Consider the following 25,508-nt stretch of genomic DNA (forward strand, 5'->3'; position numbering starts at 1 on the left):
TTTGCAGGAGAGCTGTATATCGGTGGCGTGATAAAGAATATGTACAGTAATCTGCCCAAACTAATTGCGTCCCGGGACGGGTACCAGGGTTGCCTGGCCTCCGTGGACCTGAACGGGAGACTCCCCGACATGATTGCAGATGCCCTCCACAGGGTGGGCCAGGTGGACCGAGGCTGCGATGGTAAGTGGGTTGCCTTTTCATAAATAGAAGACGCCGCGCGTGACTTGATTTGTTTGAAATCACCATCCCAGCCCTATTCCGTCTTTATTAAATCCAAGTAAATGTTATTTTTTTTCCCCCCCTGCCCTCGTCGCATCCCCCGAGCCTGGCATCACCGTGGACTTGTGTGGATGTTATTTACTGATATACACCAGTGGCCACGCCCATGCTCTCACAACCCCCCGGGCAGCCTTTGCAGTCTGAGCCCCTGTCATCTGTAAATCCTCTCTATTGCGCCATAAAACCTGCATGAGCGAAGAATCTCTCAGTGTAGCTAATCTCAGCGATGCCCCCGCCCTCCTCGCCGCTTGGCTCATTAATCTTGCATTTCCTGCGTGTTTACCTCTGCTTTTGCTCATGCTTTCTCCGCCGCACTCTCCAGCCGCATGCGCCCATAGAGTCAGTCAAATCTGGTTATATAGCACTGGATTTGGGCAATAGCGACCCCCCACGCCCCCACTGCTCATCCACCCCTTCCGCCCCTTTTATCCCTCCACCACATCTCAACGGTGTACTGAGCGTCAAAGAGCACAGGCTTGATTTCCCCCTGGACCACACTGGCTGACACAATGAGGCAGTGATCCCAATTTTTTTTTTTTTTTACCTTTTTGGTACTTCTGCCAGACAGACTTATTACCTGCCCACAGGTATAAGTCGCTTGCAATGCATGTGAAGTCATTTCCGCTTTGTGTTTTGTTTTGTTTTTTTCACTCACCATCTTGGGTGGCTAGCATTCGACCGTTTGCATTAATAACATGCATCTCAGTTTGCTCTCAAAATTGTGCACTCTTGCATTGGGTGTTCTAATAACGCCAGGAGAGAAAAGGATGAATGTTTCTTTAGGGTTCCGAAGATAATTATGCATCAGGGCCAGAAATGTATAGAAAAACGGCAAGCAAAGTGTTTTAGTTTGCTGACCTGCTAATCAGGGCCAAGCCATAGTTTGGGCTCGAGTGTGCAGCAATCACTTTGTGAGCGCTAAGTTTGTTCACCTTTTAAATCGTAGTGATAAGCGATTATTATATGTAGACCACAAATAAAAAGTCATTAAATAATACTACACTGCAAGCCGCTTTGGTCTTGGATTCATGAGCAAGCTAGCTAGCTAGTACAGCCAGCTAGCGGAGGGGTCCAAAGTTAGCCGAAAGCTAACGTCTTGAGGCAAACTCCGATCGCTGCTATTCACGTAAGCGAATAATAGCAAATTGTTTGCTGCCGAAGTGGAATGGAATAAAGCCCCAGGCTAATAAGCAGCACACCGTCCCGTTCATTCGTTTGTATTCACTGACGCTGTTAAAGTCACAGGAGCGAGAGGTGGGTTACCAGCACAAGATTTGTGCAGTCCGTCTCTGTGGCGCGAGTCCAGCTCAAACTGCACGGTGCCTTGATGAAGATAACACATCTCTTACTTTATGACTGTTTGCGCCTCTGCAAACCCCGTTGTCCTCTTTTGACTTTGTTTTCTTGCCAGCCAAAGGTAGAACAAAAAAGATGGGGCTCTCTTTTTTTGCACGTAAACCTGTAGAAGTTTTACCAATTCACTTAAAATGTTCTTTGGCAGCGAGTCTTTTCTTGAGTGTGGTTATAAATCAAAGTGTTTTTTTTCTCCCTGATTCAGCGCAATATCCTCTATTTTTTTTATCAGCCTTGCGAAATAGATAGATGTCAAAAGATCTTTAAGGCCATGATGGCAACTACGTGACTCTGCCGTTTGTCACTTGTCGACTTGGCTCGCGAATGTGGAGTAACTGTGGCTTTTCAGGCATCTGATCAATAGACAACTCTCCACTATTTTATCCTAGAACACTAACGTCGGGTGATTTTCATCCACACATATTTTTAGGTGATATTTTGTATTGGGAAATGAAAGAAGACAACTTCCAATTTGGCATACAGTGTTGTACTTTTACATAAATTGATGAAAACTGTATTTTATCTGGGATATTATATCGGGTTAAATGTACCCGACATGAGTGATGGTGTTACTAATTTTAACGTTAGTTTCTAGGGTTAGTATGACATAATGTTTCATTAACTCCACAATGGAATCTTTTATTATAGTGCTGGGTAATTAGCCAGCAACAGTGTTTGATACAAAATAAACAAATTGCCTTTAAGTATTATCTAGCATAAACACATCCCGTGCAGCATGTATTGATTGATTTTAAATGAATAATCTATCCACAGGAAGATATCTGTTTTGCTTGCTAGCCAATTAGTCTGGCGCTGAAGCATGTTCGTGCGTGCGTGTTTGTTATATGCTGAGAGTTTCACAAGAATGCCAACAAGCAAATTGCTATTTTTGAAGCAAAACCTTCATGTTGGGCCACAAGTTTGTGATGCGGAAACGAAGTGAGCAAAAGTGCTCCCTGGGCAAGTAATGGTCATGTTTTGTTTTTTTTAATGACAATCTGCGTTGCTGCTTTAGAACGCCTTGTTGTCAGCCATGAGTGTGCGCACGTCGATTAGAGAAGGCAGAAGAAGGTGTTCTTTTTTTTTTTTTTCCAAGTCTGACGTTACAGATCGAATTTGGATAGAGGCTTCACACTGGAGTGTTTGCTTTAGAGCGCCTCATTGTGGCAGTGTGGAAAAGCCCCGCAACGAGCCTGGCTGATGTATCCCAGCCATCAGAGGCTTTCAGCAGATTTATTTTCGCGGCTCTAGCGTGTAGTTATGTGTAGGATGCTAGTTGAAAGCAATATGTATTTTCACCAGAAAGCGTCTTCAATGTCGTGCTCTGTCCGTTGAGTAACGTTCTCACCTGAAAACTCCTCCTCTTTAGGACCAAGTACCACCTGTACGGAGGACTCTTGCTACCATCAAGGGGTTTGTCTCCAACAGTGGGAGGGCTTCACCTGCGACTGCACCATGACGTCCTACGGAGGCTCATTTTGCAATGACCGTGAGTCCCTCCAATTTTTTGGTTTTGTGTGTGTGAATGCCCCCAGTGGTGCTTTGCCGGGTTCTGATACACATCCACAGGCAACGTTGAACTTCTGATTTATCGCATGGATGGTTTAATTAAGCACAAGTGAGGAGCAGGCTAAAAGACTCACGATAGCCGCCCAGGTAAGTTACGTCACTCGTCAAGATGAGAAAGAGCATGCATTCAACTTTTCGGGTGTGTATCGAAGTACACGTTTTCCTTCCTTGCGGATTCGTCACATTTTTGGAGTCTCTAGGCGACCTCCCTGCCAGCTGCCAGCTTGAATCCCTCACAGCCATATTTGATCCACTTGACCCCAAATGCGGCTGGGTTAATCCATTGCCTTGTTCTCTGTATAGCCGTCCCTTTCTTCCTCCTCGCCTTCTTTGCTTTCCCCGCCAAATGATCGGCCTTTTCTCCTTGGCGTCAGCTGACTCATGACAAATTGTGTCAGCTCTCTGGGATTCATCCTTCTCTGGAAACCAAGGTAGGATATTCAATGTGGTGGCATTTATGAGTGAGTGTGTCCAAATCAGATGGTTCTGCGTCATCATTGTCTTTGCTTGGCAGACAAGTGGTGTTACGTCGGGAATATTTTGGCGCTCAATTGCCACTTCCATTTTGGTCCTATTTGTCTCTTATTTGCACTTATTGGCACTCCGGTATTCCACTTGAAATCATATTTCTGTTTGTCTTACTGTGGGCAAACACAGCTGCTGTGCTTTATGACTTAATAAACACTGTTGGTTGCACGCCGAGCTTGTGGTTGTTCATGAGCAGAGAAGCAGGGCCGCCCAAATAAATCACAGAACCTCCCCGCAAAACGAACGAGATACGAGGCGTTGTGTTGCAGCTTCCAGTTGTCCAAAATGATAAGTGGTACGCTGAAGGCTTGGTCCTTGCAAAGTCAACATAAATGTCTTCTAAATTTGACATACCACAGAGAGAGTCCTGTTAACAACTCGATAGCAAGCAATTTTGCTGAGCTGTGTAATGTAGGTGTATTCATAAATACATATTTTTAACAGAACCTCGGAATAAAAATGCTTCATGTACACACCCCATTCGGAATATTCTGACTTGATCAAGCCCATTCCAATGAAGATCTTATTCCGAACGAGAGAGGTAGATCATGTCGATTGTTAATCCGATCGATGAAAACACTTATTCCGACATTTCGGAACAAACCGTCTTTACCGCGCATGTCTGTGATGTCAGTATACACGTTTCTGTTATTCCCGGAAGCTAGTAGAAGAAGCGCGGGTGTTATATTGTTTGTCGTTTGATTCAATAAAGTTTGAATGGTGCAAACGGGAAAAATATGCAAAAAAAACGCTAACGTTTAAAGTAGAAATGGACGCAGTGATGTTTTGTTGACAAGGAAGTGGTTATGGCTTCTTCTTTTACTACTACTTCCGGTATATTTGGTCAGTCTGCGTATGTCCAAATCATTTGTTCTGCTAATCTTTGTCCCTAATTGCATCAATATCTTTAGTGTCCATGAAAACAGTGCATCCGATCATAATTTTAATCCAAACTCTGATCGGATTAAAGAACTTTGTCCATGTAAACATAGCCATTGATGACGGTAGCGCCAGACACAGTATAAGGCGCACCAATTCAGACAAGGAAATCTGTAACAATGTCAAGCCAGATCATTCAACTGGCAAAATAAATGAAAGACGTCTTCGCTCTCCTGTGAGTGGCACTCCCTCCTCCCACCTCGTCTTGCCTCTCGCCACCATTTGCCAGGCGGCCCTGCAATTATCGGCCGCCTGGTTAGCCCGAACCCGGTGTGAGCGCGTGCATAATCGCCTGGCATGCTTTTATCGTTGGCACGCCAACCGGCCTGGCAGGGACGAACGCACATTTGGAGGAGGTTGCGGCTATCTCGCCATTTGCAGACGCTTGGGCGAAAGCACGGGCAGACAAATGAAAAGACACTTAAGTTGACTGAAGAGGAAATGTTGGCTTCACCCGATAATCAACCCACCGAATATTGCAAGTCAACATGTCAGCGAGGCATCGCTCGAGGCTGAGTGTCCGCAGGACCGAGAATGCACTCCCGACAAAAGCTTGTCACCTCGCTGTTGCGTCATTGTTCTTGTATCTTCGACAAGCAGAGGAATTCATGCACCTGGAACTTTTGTATTGCTCTTGATGAGTTTGTGCTTCAATGTCGATCTAGCGCAGTGCCTCTGCTGCTTTCCTGGGTTTAATTAAAGAACGGGATGGCTTTTAAGCCACAATGTGCATTAAAAGACAACTAACAAGGCTTAGTAATTGCTTTGAGACCACCCAAGACAAATGCAAACATCATCAAAGCCCCTCGGCTCCATTTTGGAAGGAGAACAGGAGGCGTACAGGAAGAGAGGAGAGGAGTAAAATAATAATAGAGCTTGAATTATATCTCAAGTGTGTCTTATCAGTAAAATCCTGACTGACACTGTATGACTTCCTCAGATTTGATCCCGTGGGCGCTGATAAAGTTGAGCTTGCAGTCTCCAGTTTACCGTGTTCTCTTCTGCAATTACTCTCGCTTGCCAGGGCTGAAAGAAACGAAGAAGACAATATGCAAGAACTGCTGGCAGTGGGTTGTCTCTGTAAAAATGTCCAAAGTCCAATATCCCGTTTGCACTTTGCGAATGAATTGAATTCACCTCCTGAAGGGTGGAAGATCAGCAACTGTCTTTCATGGGATAATCCTAGCACATTTTTTGCCAGAACAATTTGCAAATTCCAGCTTTGCAATCGCATGAAGAGTGTTTCTCCTTGTCATGAGAATGCAAAACAATCCAATCGGCTCCCTTGAAGGATTCACTTGGCAGATAGTCGTCCTTGAGCGTGGCCTTGGACACTTTCCAGAAGCCCAAATTGATTGCGTTACCTAGAAACTTGAAATGTAGGTGGAAATATCCACCCTCAGACATGTGTCCATTATCTCTTTAAAAAAAGAAGCCATTAACACGGGAAAATAGGCAGTGCTATTGGATCATTTTCTCTGAAAAATCTGTTGGCCAATGCACAATGACTCGGACCAAATTATACTGATAATCAATGGCAAGCCTGTATGGTGGAGATGCACATTTTGAAATCTCATGTGAATTTAATGACACTCGCCGAAAAACAATTCAGTTATGAGTGGAACGTAGTCATATTCTGGCCCTGTGAGGAAGCCATTTTTTTTTATCTGTGGAATCACAGCTCTCCCTACATTTCCTGCTTGTTAAAACTATCTTCCGCCCTGTGCCGAGACCAGTAATGGATTTTCCGTAGCATGAGCACGGCGGCGCCGAGGCAGGCGTGAACACGGAGGCCAATGAGGTGATAAATGGTGGCTTTCCAAGAAGGCGATAATCTTTCATTCCCCATCGCGGAGTCGTTCTAATAGATTCCTCTGCCCAAGCCATGTCTGGAATTCCGTGCATCCTTGTGATGATTCGAGTGTCCTGGTAAGGATTTTATTGGGCTTAAGTCTCAGAGATGAAATTGTACACCCTTACCCTCAGCGTAGGAACGAGACTGAGTAAACGACATGAGAGTTGCTGGTCTTCCAATTTCTACCCACCATTCAACAGACTGTGATGTGTCTAGCTCCGCCCTTTCACTGCAGCGAAGTAGCGTTCGGATCTGTTTATTTGGTAACCTTCGCCCTTTCTTGCTAACGATTGACATGCTACATGCACTGCAGTATCTGCGGAAGGTGCGTGAGGGGCTAAACAATGCTCTTTCAAAGACTTTCTTCCTCATCCATCATGGGAACGTTCGACTCTAACATAAAAGTCAAGGCAGATATTCCCCCCCAAAGCACTTCCACTCTAACACAACAGGGAGAAGGGCTTTCCTTTACATGCTGCATTTTATGACTGCATTATATTATGTTTGAGTTCCCTTCCCCGTGCACATTTGATTAATACATTTACACGTCCTGTAGGGAGAATGCGAATGCTGCAATCAAAACGATGTGATGATACAGCAGAGGCATGGCAAGGAAAGGAAGGCGGCTACCTACACAAGGTCGCTCAATGCGCTTCACATAATTAGAAGTGCAAGCGTTTAATAGCATTTACAAGAAAAGAGCATGGCAGTGGGAAAAGAGCATCTAGTTTTTCAGGCACTTGGGGCTGCCTTCACTTCTGTTGGTGTGCAGCATAACAGCCAAGTGTTGCTTCGCCATGTTTGCTTTGAATCGTGGGCTCCACTAATTGACCCAAGTCTGCAGAGCTCAGACCCCGACTGGATTTATATTCCACTAGCGTTTCTTTAATCCTATAGTATAGTAGTTGGGCTGCAAACGGTAATCACAGCATTTGCGGAAATTAGCTTTGCGCAGGGGAAGGAGGATTTTTGGGCTTCGATAAATCTGCATGCGGAATTCAAATCTCATGAGCAACAGATAGAAATACATATTTTATTTTTATTTTTTTCATTCTTTGCGGCATTAATCCAGAAGGCCTGCTTAGACTCCTGAAATGTGTATTTTGGTCTAAAAAGACAAACGCCTGTGAGTAATAAATATTGCTTCACCTATTTTCTGTTGTGTCGCTCCCAGGAGAGGCGCCAGTATTGACAGCCGCGCCGCCTTCTGCTTGATCAATAGCCCCGTTCTATCCTTCGATCTTGTTTCCTCCCATGTCTTGCCCATATGTACTCATCGGGTTACAGAGTTACTTCCATTTCGTTGGCTTTTCACTCCTGATCAGCATACGCCATGTTGGAAGCATGTGGCAAGACGAGAGGGCAAGGGGGTCGGGTCGCGTGCTTGTGATGACATGGTGAGGCTCATGGGACCTCAGTGCTGTGTCACTTGGCCAGCTAGATATATAATATATACTTTTTTTTTTTTTTTTAAGATCATGAGAAGCCAGAATCTAAATCACCATTCAATTTCGATTGAATGAGTTTTCGATTGAGAGTTGATGCAGGTGCCTTGAATTAGGTACATGTGAAGGTCAGTTCAAACTTGATTTGTTTCAAAGGGTAAACTTGTCCTTCCCTTCAATTGAGAGAAACACACACTTTTCTGGCGAAGAATTGCTGTCTTTTGTTTGGTGTGTGTTGGCTTAGTATTGACAGCCACTGTAGCTCGGATCAATTCGACTATAACGTTGTAATGAAACAAGGCTGCCTTCATCTCATCTCAGTTGGGTGCAAGTAACTGACTCTTAATTTGAGGCCAGCGAAACCATTCCGAGGCCATATTTCCAATCTGCTTGAACGGCAACGGAAAGGAGGGAATGCAAAGACAATAGACGTCCTTTGGAACGTAATGTCTCCTTGTAGCACCATGCGCTGCCTTTTGAAGTCCTGGCACGCTAGGGATTGTCTGCTGCATTAAAAAAAAAAAAGATGTGTTAATTGAGCCATTTTGCAAGTGAGGCTCAGATCCGTCGGTTAAAGAATGTTGTGCAACCTCCTGCTTGCGAAGGAAGAAAATTTGGCGTGTGAAAGCACCAATACAGTGACTCTATTTTTTCCCCAGCACATCCTTGTTCTTCATTAGCGGCATTTTACCTTCAAGGAACCAAGGAGAAAGGCCCCCAAAAAATCCACATTTCTTTGCCTGACCTATATTGCTCTTATAAAATTTTGACACTGTTTTTAGCCCACCGCAGAGTCACGAGTGTTCATATATTCCACTTCAAGGTGAAAAGATGAAAGGCTCCACCTGCTTCTACACTTGTACACACGTTCTTCTTTGGACCTTCAGACCATTAGGCACACTGTATTATTAGGCGCAATATCAATTAACAGGTATATTTTAATCTATCTTAATACATTTTCATACATAAGGCGCACAGGGTTATAAGTCGCATTAGCTTTGTGAAGCATTGTGTGTTAAAGAGTTTATTCTGGTTGTACCGTCTATTTTTTTTTATCTATTTAGCGCTATTATGCTACATTCAGACTGGACACGAAATATCGTAGCGTATCATCCAACTACATGGGCTTGCTTCGAACGGTCGACAACAGTCCAAAAGAAAATAGTTTGAACATTGCTAGTCAGTCTGGTGACTGGTGGTGGTGTTATTACTTTGGCTAATGCTAAATGCTATCTTGGTTGAGAGTTGAACAGCTGTAAACAAGTCAATGCACACACCAGACAGGCCACCTTGCTCCCTGACCATTATCCAACCTTGTTTTGCTCCGTCCCGGCAGCTATTGGAAGCCGGCTTACCGGTTTACCTCGCGGTCGCACAGTGGAAGCGCGCTGACAGAAATGCTCAGCTCGCGTTCCGTCTGACCACAGCCTAGTAGGGCTACATTTCCCATGATTTTTAATCACAGACGCAGGAGGTAGTTTTTGTTCCGATCTGACAATAACATGGACACCTGTTTACAATTAGATGAGAATGTGAACGTAACGTGAAGGAATTTCAATTAAAGATGACAAACTCAAAAACCGACACCCATATATACTCTTACGGCGCACGGATTGCCAAGGCGCACTGTCGATTTTTTGAGACAATTAAAGTATTTTAAGTGTGCCTTATGGTCTGAAAAATACGGTATTCATGTTTCTCACCAACTACATTTACCCATTTCCTGAGCTAGACGTCCTTAAAATCCTCCTTGAGCATTATTTTTCTAACAAGTGAATCATCTCGATGCTCTTACTGTAATTGATAAGAACATTAATAAACATTGAATATATATTAGCATTTCAAGCGCTCCAATATGCATATCTTTGTGATGTAAAGCATCGTGTCACTCTTCTCTTCATCTTGAACCAAGTCTGTACATGAGAAGTAAAAAGATGCAATAGTCCATTGCATGAGAAGGAAGGTGGAAGCCCTTGAAAGAAATCATGACGCATGAAGAATTTTAATGTTTTGAAGTGTGTGAATTAAGGGTTATGTTGGCAGCATTCAACCCCCAAGCCATCCTAACGTTGAATATTGTAACCTTCAGCACTTTAGGTAAAATTACATAATTCAGAGGGGATTCACATCACTCTTCGCCCACAATCACAGTACCCGCAATTGCGTCTTCTCGAATTGTGAGTCCACTTTGTTGCATGTTTTACTATTGTTTCTGAAAACAAAAAGGACTTCCTGGGAGGCCTTATTTCTGTGTGGCAATCAGTCCTGGAGGCAGTTAAGTGGCGGCGGGATGCCAATGGCTGCCTGGCAAAAATGCAGTAAGTTATTAATATTGGGCTAAAAGGGGACTGTTAGTCATCGGCTTTGTTTGCTGTAGCTCACACACAATGATTATTTTTAAAGGAGAGGGAGGAGAAAATGACGTGGGGGGAAATAGAGGAATGAGCAACTAGGGACAGGCGAACCAGTGTGGAGACGGTGAATTTGCGTCATTGGGAAAATGGAAGTAGCCGTGCATATTGATTGCACCCGTCCACGGACGGGATGGTTGAGTCAATGTTGAGGGAGTGAAGCCAAAGTCAGCAATGGCCATGACACGGATAACGGCCACTCTTAAGAAACACTTTTCAAGCTCTTTTGTAGCATACGCATAAGCATTGGCCTTGTGGGAATTTGATAATCCAAGATTCAAAAATATGTTACGGGCTCTAGATCCAAAGTATACTGGATGCCATTTGCGAAGCCTGAAAAACTGAAGGAGAATGTCAATGTCAATACCATAGAAATAAATATGAAAAATAATTAAGCTTGCTTGAGACACAGTGCTTGGCGTTCCTTCACTTCATCTTTGCTCGCTCGTTCTGGTTTGTTGCAGTTGCGTTTGGATAAGATAAGATAAGAATGCCTTTATTGATCCCACAGTGGGGAAATTTTCATTGTTACAGCAGCAAAGATATAGGTCACACAGGGACGGCGGCATAATGTAGCCATTAATGTATAACATTGACGGCAAACATTCAGGATCAAACCTATGTAAATACACGCAGTAACATGTGTATATACACATGTATGTACACACCAACCTACATCTACATAAAAAGTATGAGCATCGCTCGTCCGTTTTGTGTGCTCGGACCAAACCAAAAAAACGAAGGCAGATGAGGGCGAGGAAGAGTGGCGCTGAGACATGCACACCTGGGAAAAAGACGGCGAAGAGACAGCGTGTTAAGATGCATTGCCGCCCTTGCTACTTCCCATGAAGCTCACCGTCGAGCGGGCAAGATGCCGCAGCTCGGGTTTCCTGACATTGCACCTGCAAGAACACGGGGAGGGGCGGATGCACGGGCATCTCCGCTCTCATGTTTTAGGGATCTGTCATTTTATTTCTTCATCGTAAAGCTTGGACCTGGCCGAAATCCCACAGGTAATTCCCAGGCCACCAGCTCCCTGCTCTCCCATCCCTACATGCTGTTATTTTCGTGTTTGGAATCTTAAAGAGGCAGTTTGGGAGTGTCACCTCTTTGAGACAAAGCCGGCAGAAGGACACCAGGGCATTCAGCCTCCTACCCCGCCCCGCCCACCCCGCCTCCCTACTAGTAATGGCCTGTACAATAACGTGCTAGACAGAGGAGATGGAAGCGTAGCAGAGCGAGAGGGGGGAAAAAAAGGGAGGGAAATAGACTGTCAATACATGACCCAACTTGAGCTAATATCTGACGAGGCCGGCAGATTGAGGGGCGCTAGCTGCGCTCTTCACCGTGTCCTTCCTCGGAGATCGATCCAGAATAGCCCTCGGTCATCGCTGATTCAAAGTCAAGTGTTGCATTTTGAAAATGCAACCCGCCTGTTAGAAGACGACCTTTTTTTGAGGCCAATCACAACCACAAGTGGGTCCGTAGCGTTGTGTTTCGTTCGTAATTCCGAGTGTAATAATGGGTCGGTAGCGTTGTGTTTCGTTTGTAATTCCGAGTGTAACAATGGCCCGGATCGGCGTCCGCCGTGTGATGCAGTTGTCGATACATGCCCAAGGTGGAAACCATCAATCACTTACATGCACATGAATTACTTTTTCAGACGTTGTCCGCGTGGACGCACGTTAATCTTGATTGCGTGAGAGCAGAGTCGACGGCAAATCAAAATGACACCTTGGGCGCTGCTCTTTGCTCTCATCTCCAAAGTGGGAAGCGGGAGTGCATACTAAGATCTACGAACCTGGCAACGTGATGCCATTTTAAGTTTATAAATAAGACCGATAATTAGCAATGGATGCTTGCTCTTTCTTTGCCGTTGCAACCAATCAGCTGTTAACCTGATGACATGTTCAGCTGAGCAGCACATTGGGGAAATAAACAAGCCAAAATGTCCCCATAGCTCTTTTTGTGGCTTTTTCCTCAGCCGTGATTGATGGCCGACATTGTTGGGCGGCTTATAGTCACACTCTAATTGCTTTTTGATATGGTTACAAATGTGAAATTACTTTGTCCCATTAAATTAGATAAACAATAAAGTATGAGGGGCAACAAAAGACTGCTGACAAAACTACAGCAGAGGAGAGTAATTACTGAAGCTTGTCACACTCATTTTAACGTGTCAAGAGGCGAGCGTTTTTCTCTTTTACCACCTCGACAATCCAATCACGCCCGTAATGCTGCATTTCACGTATTTACTCAAGTCAATTAATTTATTGAGCAGTTTAAAAAAACAACCGTAGCTGAAGCCAAGAGCCGTTCATAAAATCCAACATAAAACACAATAATGTAAAATCCATAATAAAACTACTACAACTACCACTGCTGCTGTTACTAATGATATATTGGCAATAATGATAATAATGATACTAATGGGCAGAGTTTCAGTTTTTCTAAAATATACTTCTTTGAAAGCAGTGACATACAAACATGCGGCGCCTCCGCTGTGAACACTGAAAACGTTTTTTTATTGAATTTACTCAATTTTTATTTTGTTAAGTGGTTGCACTTAATGAAATAATCTGGTTGGAAATACATTTTTACGTAGACTATACATCTACTTAAAATCTGTACCTGGATCCAGATGATTCTATTTTGTGCGACCACTTGACGAAAACATTTTTTGAGAAAATTCAAAAATGTTTCAGTGTAAGGACAAAAGTTGGCACAGTTCTTCGTATGTTGACTATTTGTTGTTCCACCAGCAGCCTGTTGGCGGTCTCAAGATATTTGAAGATGTGACCCGAATCCCCAGAGGAGGGAGAGAAGAGACTAAAGTTTTTTCAATCTCATGTCCCATTCCGTCTTCTCTCTCACTTGACTTGACTTTAGTGCCTGCTCGCATCCTTCTTCATATCTCCCGCTTGGGGCACTCGGCTACATGTTGGAGGTGAAAAAGAAAGTATCGATTAAGGTGTAGCATCATAAACAAGAGGGGGGGGGGGGTTAAAGGTCCGATAGCGTCTAAAGACAGATAGCGTCAAAAGTCCGATCAAATCAATAAACTAGAAAGTCATTTAGTAAACATAAGATATGGGGTCACGTTGCCTAACGAAACTATTACTTTATCAGATGTTTGTCTTGACCTCTTAGTTCACGTTATAGTTACCTGCTTTCTTGCTTCTGCTGGACGATAAGCCATTTTACCTCCATCCCTGTAGATGTATCCCACGTGGGATCACATCAAATCCCCATTACCCCTTGCTTCCATTTCATCATTCAGAGTCACATGTAATGAGCAATTAGCAGTCAGATAAACTACTGACAGTTGCTTCCTTGAAGGCTAACTCGCAAACTAGCACCTCCCTTCTCACACCTCCCTCAGTAACCTTCCCACAGTCCACCCCCAGGCAACGGCAGGCCGGGCCGCACTAATTACCCATTACGTATCCGATCTGTCACTCACCACACGTTGATGGGTTCCAGCCGAGGATGGATAGTGATGTGCGTTTACGTTTGCGTCAGGCCGCGACTATTTGATCGGATCCAAGTCAAAGGAGGCGGACTTTAAATGCGCGCTCAAGTGAAGCTGAAAATTTGAACTGTGCGTTCAAATGATTGCTGTTAAGACACAGTAACTACATCGCCGCTTTCATGTTATTTTACAAGTCCATGTAATCAGGGTGCTGAAGTTTGTTTCTTTGATTTTTTTTTTTTTTTTTTTTTTTTTTTTTTAAGACACTCTGGAGACATTCCGGGAATCATGTGCTGGTTTGAAAAAAATAGAATGAAAACACGTTTTCAAAGATCCCTACAGAATGTGGCCCAAGCTCCCTTGCAGTGCGCACAAGCACATTCCTTTCCCGTTTGATTCCAACCTTGGATATGGGGAAGCAACGTTCTTAACTGACAGGAGCTAATGGTCATATGTTGCAGGATGATGACTCAGAATCAGTGCTTGATGCATGAAGGTTTTCCCAGGGCTTTGTATGTTGTGGAGGCGCAGGTAAGGCATTGATCGCATGCCAATTAGGCTGTCAGAGAGTAAACAAGACGAGTGTGAGAGAGGGAGACGCGATGAACGCGAGGGCACTAAACAATTTGTGTGCAGTTGAAGGAAGACATTCCACAGTCCCTGCTGCATTCGGGTTTCTTCTTCTATTCCTCACGCGGAATACTAATCAAATCCGGGGATGCAACGTGCAACTAAATGGTTTGGTGTTCTTTCATATTCATGGTTGCCATTTTTGCTCCATTTACCTTTGTTAATGTTAATGGGCTTTTCCGGAAATGACTTTCAGGCTACCTAAAACGGGCCCGAAGCACATGAATGAAAAGTCCGCCACATGTTTACACATTCAGTCAAATAGACAGAGGTGAGCATTTTACAAAATGTTGCTGGTCCATCATTCGTCGCCCGGCCGTTGTTCCGCCTGCGTACCTGCCCGTCCTTCCTCAGCCTGGCATTTTTCATGACGACCCGAATTGTAATCGGCAGTTGGTCAGTCAGTCCGTCAGTTAGGTCCATCAGAAGTCCATTGGTCCGTCAGTCGGTCCCCCCCCAAAAAAAAGTCAGCAAAACTGGGCCCGACTCTGATGGATGCGGTTAGTGACGATAACATTGATGGAAAAAAATCCATTTCCGTCAGTGCTTAGTCCATCGTTTTTAAAGTGTCCCGTCATTCGTCGGTCGTCAGCAAAACAGGCGTCCGTCAATGACGGACTTACGGACTGGTCTGTCCGTCGGTCTGACAGAATGCCCACCTCTGCAAATATACGCACATGAGGTCGTACAGGTTCACTGACGTGAAACAACATTGATTTGGAAGCAACTACAGAATGTTGCATCACTACTTGAAAGCAGTACCAAGCAACGAATGAGACTCTGAAGCGCCAACTTCATGAAGTTGTCATCACTCATTATATTTAATCAGACAAAGCAACTCACGTATATGACAAAAATATCTCCATTCATATGTTAATGAGATGAGTCATTCCATTGAGAATTACAACTTCTGGTCACAAAACTCTCTGCTGCTCCCTTCTCTCATTTCCTCTCCTCTGCTTTGGATCAATGGCCTCCACCAGCCGAGTCTTTACTATCGACTTTCTTTGAGTAAGACGATACTGTTACTTGCATCACAAACAGAGTGGCCTGCTGTATCTGGCATCACACATCCATCACGTTAACAGTGTCATGTTTCAGGCATTCACATTATTTTGAACCGCAATTTCTGTTTCCTCGAGAACCGAGACAAGGTTCTGAGGCCTCTTCAATCATACTGTTATGGCTAGTCTAGATTTAGCCTGTGTTTAGTTTTCGTCATATCTGGTACCATGATGCGAAGACGAGTGTGAAAATGGGCCATTGAAAGCATTGGGTTATACAATGTTGCCAAATACAACACGAAGAGTGGCATTGGCCAAACTAGGGTTAAGGTTTCCATTTAAGGTTTCAAACTAGGGTTAAGGTTTCCATTTAGGGTTTCAAACTAGGCTTAGGGTTTCCAAATAGGGTTAGGGTTTCAAAGTAGGGTTTGAAATTAGGGTCAGGGTTTCCAACTAGGGTTTCAAATTAGGTTTAGTGTTTCCAACTAGGGTTTCAAACTAGGGTTAGGGTTTCAAAGTAGGGTTTTAAACTAGGGTTAAGGTTTCCATTAGGGTTTAGAACTAGGGTGAGGGTTTCCAAATAGGGTTTTAAACTTTGGTTAAGGTTTCCACTTAGGGTTTCAAACTAGGGTTAGGGTTTCAAAGTAGGGTTTCAAACCACGGTTAGGGTTTCCAACTGGGGTTTCAAACTGGGGTTAAGGTTTCCATTTAGGGTTTAAAACTAGGGTTAGGGTTTCCAAACAGGGTTAGGGTTTCAAAGTAGGGTTTGAAACTAGGGTTAGGGTTTCCAACTAGGGTTTCAAACAAGGGTTCGGGTTGCCAACTAGGGTTTCAAACTAGGGTTAGGGTTTCAAAGTAGGGACTTAAACTAGATTTAAGGTTTCCATTTAGGGTTTAAAAATAGGGTTAGGGTTTCCAAATAGGGTTTTAAACTAGTATTAAGGTGGGCGGCATTGCTCAGTGATAGTGGTCATTTCCCAACCAACCCAGAGGTTGTGGGTTCGATACCCGACCCTTGTGACCATGTCAAAGTGTCCTTGAGCAAGATACTGATGCTGCTCCTGATGCTGCGCCATCAGTAGGTGAATGTGAACTGAGTGTGAAGCGCTTTGACTGCCTTAATAGGTGCAAAAGCGCTGTACAAGTGAAAGACCATTTGAAAGACCATTGGCAACAGTTCCATCCACCACCAAGATCATTATGATTGTGCTCCTTGAAGCTGGAATGTCACCACTTTCCAGGAGTCTTACAACTCCTTTAACAGCTTCACTTTTGGATCAGTGTATTCGGAGCATGTCAATGTGTGGCTCACACTTGTTTTGGCCCAGCATGCTCCCGTCCGTTTAGCTCGTCGATTTGATGAGGCCAAAGCATCTCAGCTTGACAAATGACGGTGGGCCTAACCGAGTGTCTGAGTCTCTGCTCACACCTGGCTGATGCGGCGGTCCTTTAGAAATCAGTCTTGCAGCGAAAGCAATTCAGTGAAGCCTATCTCTGTCCGGTGAACATTTCCACATTCAAATTTTGCCTACCCCAAAGCACCCCCGGGTCGCCTTACAGCCCCGCCTGAGAACTCTGCTAAGTATTCCGTGGCCTGTCGCAGCCCAGCATGCTCACAGGTTCCAGCTTGAGCCTTGTTCCGCCGTCACTGATGTGCTGAGGTACAAATGAGAAGTCAATGCTCACTCACAGAAGCCCAACTCGATCTCCCTTTCCCACGGCTTCCTGTAATGACTTCATTAGTCATATGCAAGGCTCCACCTTGACTGACTTCGGCTGGCCTGGGCCGATCCGCGATGATTCCTTTGAACGTAGGTTCGGGGCTGAGGTGGCAGTCATTGGCCCTTTCTTCCAATTGCGTTTTTTGAGTTTTGACCAAGTAAACTATCAAGTCAAAAAACAGATTTAAATGTTAAGTAGGAAAAGCGGGAAACATTGATGAATGCAATGTTTTTCATTCCTCATATTTCTTTCCTGTGTCCACGCACAATGAATTGTGCGACAGGCTGACTGAAGACAACGCTCTCATAAAGTTGTTCGGAACGAAGCTATTCAAAATCTCCCTCTGTCTGCCTGAGAGCTTTCCATTTATATGTGTATGGCATTATCATGGAAACTTTTTCAACTTACTTCTACGTGACTGAGGGCATCAATGGAGTCGGATGTCACCATCATAAATCTCTGCCTTAAGCTCAGAAGAGCCTCCGGCTCCAAGAGTACCATCTTGGTTTTTAATACACTGTGAGGAATCATCTCTTTTGGTCATGACACCACAATGAACTTGATTGTAAACTCTGACGTCTGAGGCTGCGATAAGATGCAAACATATAAGTACATTTTAATGAAATCGGTTGCCCGCCAACCATTACGCAAGCTGTGCACTCTTTTACTTGAACATTCCAATTTCTCTTCCCATCCCTCTAATAGCTTCTCAGCACGACTGTTTGTTTTCCAATGATTTCCCCTCCTCCTACTGTGGCCCCGCCATCGCTGGCTAAAAAATAAGCCCGACCGTCTCCTTCCGGCTAGCTGGCAAGCTACATCTGTTTTAATGCGATGCTCATGAAATGTTATCCTTGCGCCTCAGCAATCAGTGACCCTCGGAGGCCGTTGCACAGCCATTACGCAGCGGTTGCCATTGCGCAGGCTGTCGGTGTATGAGTGTCGTAACGGCGTCTTTGAGATGTGCTGATATAGATTGCTGATTGTGCCCCGAAGTGAGGTTAAAATGATAATATCGGCTCATTATGCTAGCTTCCAAAACGTTGTTCGGTTAGATCGTAAAGCAGCGCGTGCGCAGGATTCCTCTGCTCGCTGTTGGATGAGATAGGCTGAAGATGCCCTATGACACAGGTGTCAAACTCAAGGCCCGGGGGGGCCAGATCATTCTGTGGCCTGCGAAGGCAAATCATGTGTGTTGACTTGACATGTGTCTTTCAAATTGTCTTCACTTTTGACAGTACCTATGAGATATTGCAATCATTTATTAGTGATCCCTCCTTTAAAGTAAATTGAAAAATAGATGAACAAACTATTTACTGGCAGATGATTTCAAAACGTGTTTCCATCAATTTGCTGTGTATACGTGTTGATTTAAGGCAATCATACATTTATATGGCTTCACATTTGTAACGGCCCTCCAAGGGATACCAAAACGGAGATGTGGCCCGTGACAAAAAATGAGTTTGACACCCCTGCCCTATGACCAAAAAATGGCGACTACGCTTGCTTGCTTTTTTTTTTTTTTTTTTTTTTCTTTTTTTGTCAGGACGACACAGAGTTACCACGTCCTGCTGTTTGCATCTGCGCTTTGTGTTCCCATCATATGTTTGTCAATAGTGGAGTCATGCGTGGGTATGGGTAATGGGATTTATTTAGACGGTAACAGCTCTTCAATCAATGTCAGCACCTGGCTGTCATTGAAGAATTGTCACTATGAAGTGCTATGAACACTCTCCTTCAAGAGTGATGACAGCTGTGCTCTCGCCTCGGTGTAATGACGCGAGCTTTTTGTTTTGTTTTTGAATACAAATCGTCAGTCTGCCGCGCTAAGGCTGCGCTGAGCTTCAGCAGTCGTGTCATTGGAAGGTTGTCCGTTATATCTTCCTTTTAAGCTAGGATAGGCCAAAGCGAGCGTGGATGAGCAAGTTGGTCAATCCTAAGAACCACTCCTGTTGCTTAGCAACCTCAGCAGATGGTTGTTTGCGTGTGAGGGGAAAAAAAAGAGCAAGATACCACATTTAAAATGGTTTAATATATGCAGAGACTTTTAGGCCTTCCTCTAAACTTACTGTAAAATGGTTGAAAGTGCCATTTACAAAATGAACCTCGTTATTCAAGTGGTGATGATTTTTGGGACGTACGCTATGCACAATGTTTGTGTATAGCTCTTAATCACAAAAAGTCAAAGGGCTACACAGGCCCACAGTTCAAAATGATCAATGATATCCGGATGAAGGAATGCCCCTTCCAATATTAGTTAAACCATCAGGAGAATCCATTTCCTGAAATCAAATGCCGCCGGTGGATTGTGTCCCGGTCGGCCAATGCACAATCCTTCCCAGCAGCGCCTCTGGAGCTGTCCCGGTTGGTCAATGCAAAATTCTTCCAACGACAGCCTCACTTGGATCACCAGCTAACATCCTCTCCAAACAAGGGAGGAAAGGAGGAGCGGCAGAAAAACAGGCCAAAATGTAGATGTCAGGGTGTGATTTCTAGGTACTGTGAATCAGAGGCTTCATTCACCCTTGAATCTTAATCTTAAATCTCGTTGAATTGGAAGAAAGCAAAGCATATCATACATCCTGACTGGATTTGCTGTTTTTGTACAGTCACCGATGAAGAATTTTAAAAAGTACGATGTTGAATACAGTTACATTCTCCTTGCCCTCGCATGTCTCCTATTTTATTTTCCTTTCTTGCTGTTGCCTGTTTCCTTGTCACTAACTGTTGCGGTTTTTGAAAGTCTTCAGTTCATTTAACGTTGCACCTTTTTCGTAACCCACCAGCACCACTCTCTGCCCACTGAGTAGAGCAGGGGTGTCCAGCTCTGGCCCTCAAGGGCCGCTTTCCTGCCTGTTTTCCAGCTCTCCTTGCTGCAACGCACCTGATGGTCGTTAGCAAGCTCCGAAGAAGCTTGAGATCGATCATCAGGTGCGTTGCAGCAAAGAGAGATGGAAAACAGGCAGGACACCGGCCCTTGAGGACCGAGGTTGGCCACCCCTGGAGTAGAGATTGCAAGTTCATAGAACAGCAAACTTCTTTCTTTTTTTTTTGGGCTGCGCGCTCATTAAATTGATGGCTCTCATAACTGCAAGTGGAGAAGTCAAGAGAACGGAACTGTGTCTTGATCTGATCAAGGCATCTGTTGGGGCCTAGCGGCAGTTTGCTGAAAGGAGTGTGTGCCAGTAGAAGTGCTGATACAGTGCAGTCGAAGCCGTGATGAATTGCACTTCCCTCACGCTGGCGTTGAAGCTGATTTTCATACATTTGATTATGACCTCTGAGAGTGATGGGATTCTTAGAGCACTATCTTGGACTTTGTGAATTCGAATAATGCCCTCATGTAAAAGCACAGATTTTTATGTCAAAAGACCCATCACCACCGCTTACATCCTTCCTCTTTCTCAAGCATCACCCCCCCCCCCCCCTTCTCTCAGTGTTCTTCCTAGAGGGGGGCTCACGGAGCTAATAGCTTCGCCTCCTCACAATTAATCAATCCCTTATTAGCTGGCCATGTCATGCGTCGGACTAATGGACAAACCTGAGATGCCCCGTGCGCAGATCGAGAGGCATATGAAGTCGAGGCTTTTGCAACAGTCAAGGGGAATGCGGATCACATCGGCAATCATCGGTGTTAATCATAAACAATCTATTCTGGCTGAGAGCGGCGGCAAACCTGATTGAATCGCACTGAATAGACTGGCAGACAAAATGCTCCCTGCGTAGTAACCATGGAAACGCCACCGTGCACGACTGCCCCCCTCCCCCGACGCCACTGCTTTGTCTTCATCTACTGTAGGCACTGGCTCCATATTAGATTGTGTCCTCCAGGGGAGAGTGACAAAAGGTCAAAAAGGGCTTCTGTCTGAGAAGAGTGAGATTCAGTATTGTATGTAAAGTCTATTCAGATGCTAGTCATGCTAACTTTCCCCACGTAAGCAAAGGAAAAAAAAAAAAACCACAACACTGTCCCCCAGCACCTTGCTAACAATGGGTTTGGTCGCAGTCGACTGTTATTTACTGCCCATTCAGCATTCACACAAATGTACCCGAAGCACACAAAGTTTTTGCTCGTTACGAGTCGGGGGAGTCGTCCGTCCGTACGGCAATTATCCGCGAGCAGGCAAAATTGCACAGCGGAAGAAGGCATGTCGACATAGACAACATCTTGTTCCCGCTTTTGAGTGCAAACCTCTCGGTGACAATTTGGTCTGCCTGCACAATGAGAGAGAAGACACTAACAGGCCCGACTTAATAGGCTGAGAGTGTTTGGCGTGTGGGTGGAAAAGAGGAGGTTTTGCTTTCAGATGTATCACTCTGCCAATAGTCGAGGCCAGTTGGAAGCTTGTGTGTCGCGTTACATGGCTCGTATTTTTCAAGAGTCTCTCCGGGGCTCCCTTTTTTTCCACCCATCAACCGTGCAAATTTTATTTTTGTACACCCTTGGTAGAAAAACCCGTGACGTTTCTCACCTCGCGAGAGCCGATAAACACCCCTCACTCAGTCATTTCCATATTATATGAATCTTTCCGGCAGGAGGAGCGATGAGCATTCGAGTGAGCGCGCAAAGATCAACGGGAACTTGGATTTCCGGCAGCGGGAAGCTTTGTAGTTAAAACCAAGTCATTTTCCATCGCATCGGCTTTTCCCATCAGTGTTTTTTTTTTGCATGAGAGGGCCTCGATTCCTGGGTCTGAAATATATATGAGGCAGTGCGCGACTCTGTGCCATTTCAGGACCTCCTATTATGACTGCGAATCACAGTATTCTCCTTCTGCACTGAATAATTCATGCTGAGAAAGTATCTGCTTAGTCAGATTTCTCTGTGAGCCCGATGAGGACAAAAGCAGGATCTCTTGGTCCGCTGGTCTAAAGATGGCGCAGGGATCAAGCGACTGGAATCAAGGAAGCAGAAAGCAATAAAAAGCTTTTACTCATTGACGTCTTGCCGGAATTCCAAGGTGTTTGTCTGCAAGCAAAAAGGCAGCCAGTGAGGTAGATGATGCTCAAGGGGAATGTGTCTTTGCCAGTTTTGCCTTTTTAAGCAGCTTCTTTACTAAAACAAAACATGCAGACTTAGTAAATATTCAGCAACAACAAGCTACATATCATCACTGTCGACTGGAATCCTCGCGTTTAAGAAAATGGCTACTTTTCAGGAAATCCCAAAAAGCGCCATCTTGCTTCAGTTTTCCAAACACCGGATCGTTCACGTTGGTATTGTCTCTTATTTTGCTGTCATATACCCGTGCGCACCAACATCAACACCACGACAAAACCACGTTCAATCACTAATTTAAAGCAATAAAAATATCACTAATTTATTACGCCTTTATCACCCCAAACTCTTTTTTTAAACGTCTCAGAGCCATGAGTGATGCAAGAAATAACACCGTGATCTGACAAAGCAGTTTATTATGCGAAAATAAATCTGCACACACTTACCTTTGTGGCTGACACAATCTTGTGCGCCCAAGCAGAACTGCCATCCATGTTTAAGCATTTCCAAGAAACCGTTTTAATCTGGTAGCAGGTAACTCTTTACTGGCGCTTTGACGTCACTTCCGGTCTGCAGTTGATCATGATTTCGCCCAACATGGCGACCCCTTACATTGATGAATTATTCTGTTGAATTCTTACGCCACCAACGTAATATGAATCAGAATACCGTGTTTAGATTACTTCCATGTGACAACATGGACTAGACTGGAGCCCTTGCAAACTTTAATGTTTCATTGCTGATATTGGCCTAATATCACTATCATAATATTCCACTGGAAGATAAATATCAGGATTAGACGGCGCTGAGGGAGAAGGGTCACCGACCAATGACTGACAAGAAGCAAGGCGACAGCGAAAAAATACCCTCGGAGCGAAAACCCCTCAGGTGCCGGTCGCCAGCTACCTTTAATCATTCTCCATCCAGGCCTTAAATAACTCGTGTAACCTCAGACATGATTGGAAATTAACAATAATTACTCTGCTGGTGGACAAATAGCAGGGAACTTTCACTCAAGGGCACATGCGTCATTAATTACACTCCACAAGGGTGAATCGGCTTTGATCAGGGCTAAATATTAGCATTCATCTTAGTTTGCCAGTGTCCTCATTAAAATCTCACCTTGTCTTATGGGATGCTGTGCCAATCCCAATATCTCGGTATATTCAGGTATATTCAGGAGACCAATCACCAGTGTTGGGGGTAATGAGAACTCATTGACCATTCACAGTCTGGTTTCATGATATGAAATGCAAAATACAAGCAGGAACAAACGCAGCGTTTAGAATTGTGAAGGAGTCATTGTGCTTTTTTGATATGATTTGAATGAATTGCCCAGCAATTGTAGTATGTAAAATGGGGATCACTCTGATTGGCTGTTAGCAAGCACATGCCAATCAGTCAACCTATGGGCAGAAGGCTGCGCCATAGCTGATGACGTCACGCTGCGGCAACTCCAATCGGACAACTTGACTTAAAAGTAGCAAGTAACTTAAAGACTCGAAATAAGCGGTTTCGCATCGTAATTTGTAAAGCAAATTGAGCATTTTGTGCCTTATTAAAAAACTTTAAATAGCAAAATTGAGACTACCAAAAAGCTTCCTGAGCTATGTCACTCACGTCACCCACCACGGCTAGTCGGAGGTTGAGGCACAGCTTGATGCTACTTCCACCGCCGCATCTAGCTAGCAACAAGCCTCAGATGGCTACTTCTAGGGCTGAAATCATGGCGCAGTCTCTCCAAAGTCAGGAATCATCGTCTCCATGGCAGCGATTAAGCTCCATTCCTGACAAGTATTCTTCTGACAAAGAGAGAGGCCATGCTAATTGCTAAGATAACCTAATAGTGACACTGCTAGCGCGTTTAACACCAGAATTAATTGCTTGGATGTTCAAGTCCACTTTTCACAGAAGTCTGGCTGAAACCGCATTAAAGCGGAGAACATCCATCTTTGAACAGCAAAATAGCAGGCAAATTAATAAGTGGCTGGACTCTGCAGAGACAATCTACTTGCTAAACAGAACCGAAAATGAATATAAGTTCCATTACGGTGGACATCAGTCTGCAGGAGTGTCCTTTAAGCTTAAAAGTATATTAATGTAGTATCAAATATTTAGAGTGGCAGTAATGTTATATTTATGTTTTCACAAGAGTCCTGAGTTTTGATTTTGAATTTTAACGTCTGCACATCACCTGTTCTCAAAATTACATAATAGATCATATATATATATATATATATATATATATATATAATATATATATAATTTTTTTTTAATCAATTTAGGTTTGCTTCTAGACAAGAAAACACACTTTGACGCTATATACAATATCAATTTAAGAAATAAAATCTGTTGATTATATAGAAAGGAAACCAAACATTCATTATATTGTCATATTTGTATTGTTTAATAAAACCGTGGCTTCAGGTCCCTGGGATTAACCTGCAAAATACAAATTGCTCCACAAAGTTCAAAATTTCACCTCAAATGAAGTCATTGATTCGCAAAACTGCTTTGCAAAGAAAAAAAAAATGAGCCTTGAATTGAATACTCTGTACAGGCGGTAATGTTGTACTACTACTACTACTAATATGAAATTGCTTATTACATTTTGGAAGTAATTTGCCCAACACTGCCAATCATTACTTCATTCTCCTCCGGTATTTGCTTGCCATTGAACCTCACTTAATGAAGCCATTCTGAGCATATTGTGTGTGTTTTTATGCGAGCATGCATGAAATTTCTGGCATGTTTAAGCATGTCCTCTCGCGAGCGCCAATGGCTCCATGCACCAAAGCCCAGCAGCTCCGGCGGACGCACCCAAACAGACAAACACAGACGCAAACGCCATCTGGCGCCTTGTGGGAGGTGGCGGATCCTCGGGGAAGATACCCTGCGAGCCGATTGGCCGCCGGCGGGCAAGGAGAGAGACTTTCACCTGCTTGCGTCTTACTGCTAATTGGTCGTCATGGTGTTGACGTCCCCGACTTGCCTTTTTCTCACGTGCTGTCATCCGGAAGCCACTAATGAATAAAAGCTAACATGGTTTTATTCATTGTTTTGGCCTATGAGGTTGCCGAGATGTAAATTCCCCTGCCGGGTGCTTGAGCAGTAAATCACTGTTGCTCTGATTTCGCTCTCGCCTCTTTTGTCCTTGCACAGGGTTAAGTCCCCTATGTGCGAGGACAATGAGTTTGCATCGAGTAGACATACTGTGATATTTATTTTTTGCTACGTTTTGAGGGTGTCGGCAAGTAATTGTTGTCTGTTCTGAGATTTTGTCAACATCACCACTGAAACA

The 25,508-nt window shown here is 44.2% G+C and overlaps 1 protein-coding gene across 1 annotated transcript in view; it reads left to right on the forward strand.

The window, feature by feature from the left end:
* nrxn2b (neurexin 2b) overlaps window positions 1-25,508 on the forward strand; it is a 337,476-nt gene that overhangs the window by 207,025 nt on the left and 104,943 nt on the right. Inside the window, 2 exon segments of the mRNA XM_086012706.1 lie at window positions 8-181; window positions 3,003-3,122. Coding sequence (XP_085868832.1) covers window positions 8-181; window positions 3,003-3,122 — 294 coding nt within the window.

This window comes from Filicampus tigris, chromosome 2 (genome assembly GCF_054856515.1).
Source record: "Filicampus tigris isolate MCC_2025a chromosome 2, RoL_Ftig_1.0, whole genome shotgun sequence".
Classification (NCBI taxonomy): domain Eukaryota; kingdom Metazoa; phylum Chordata; class Actinopteri; order Syngnathiformes; family Syngnathidae; genus Filicampus; species Filicampus tigris.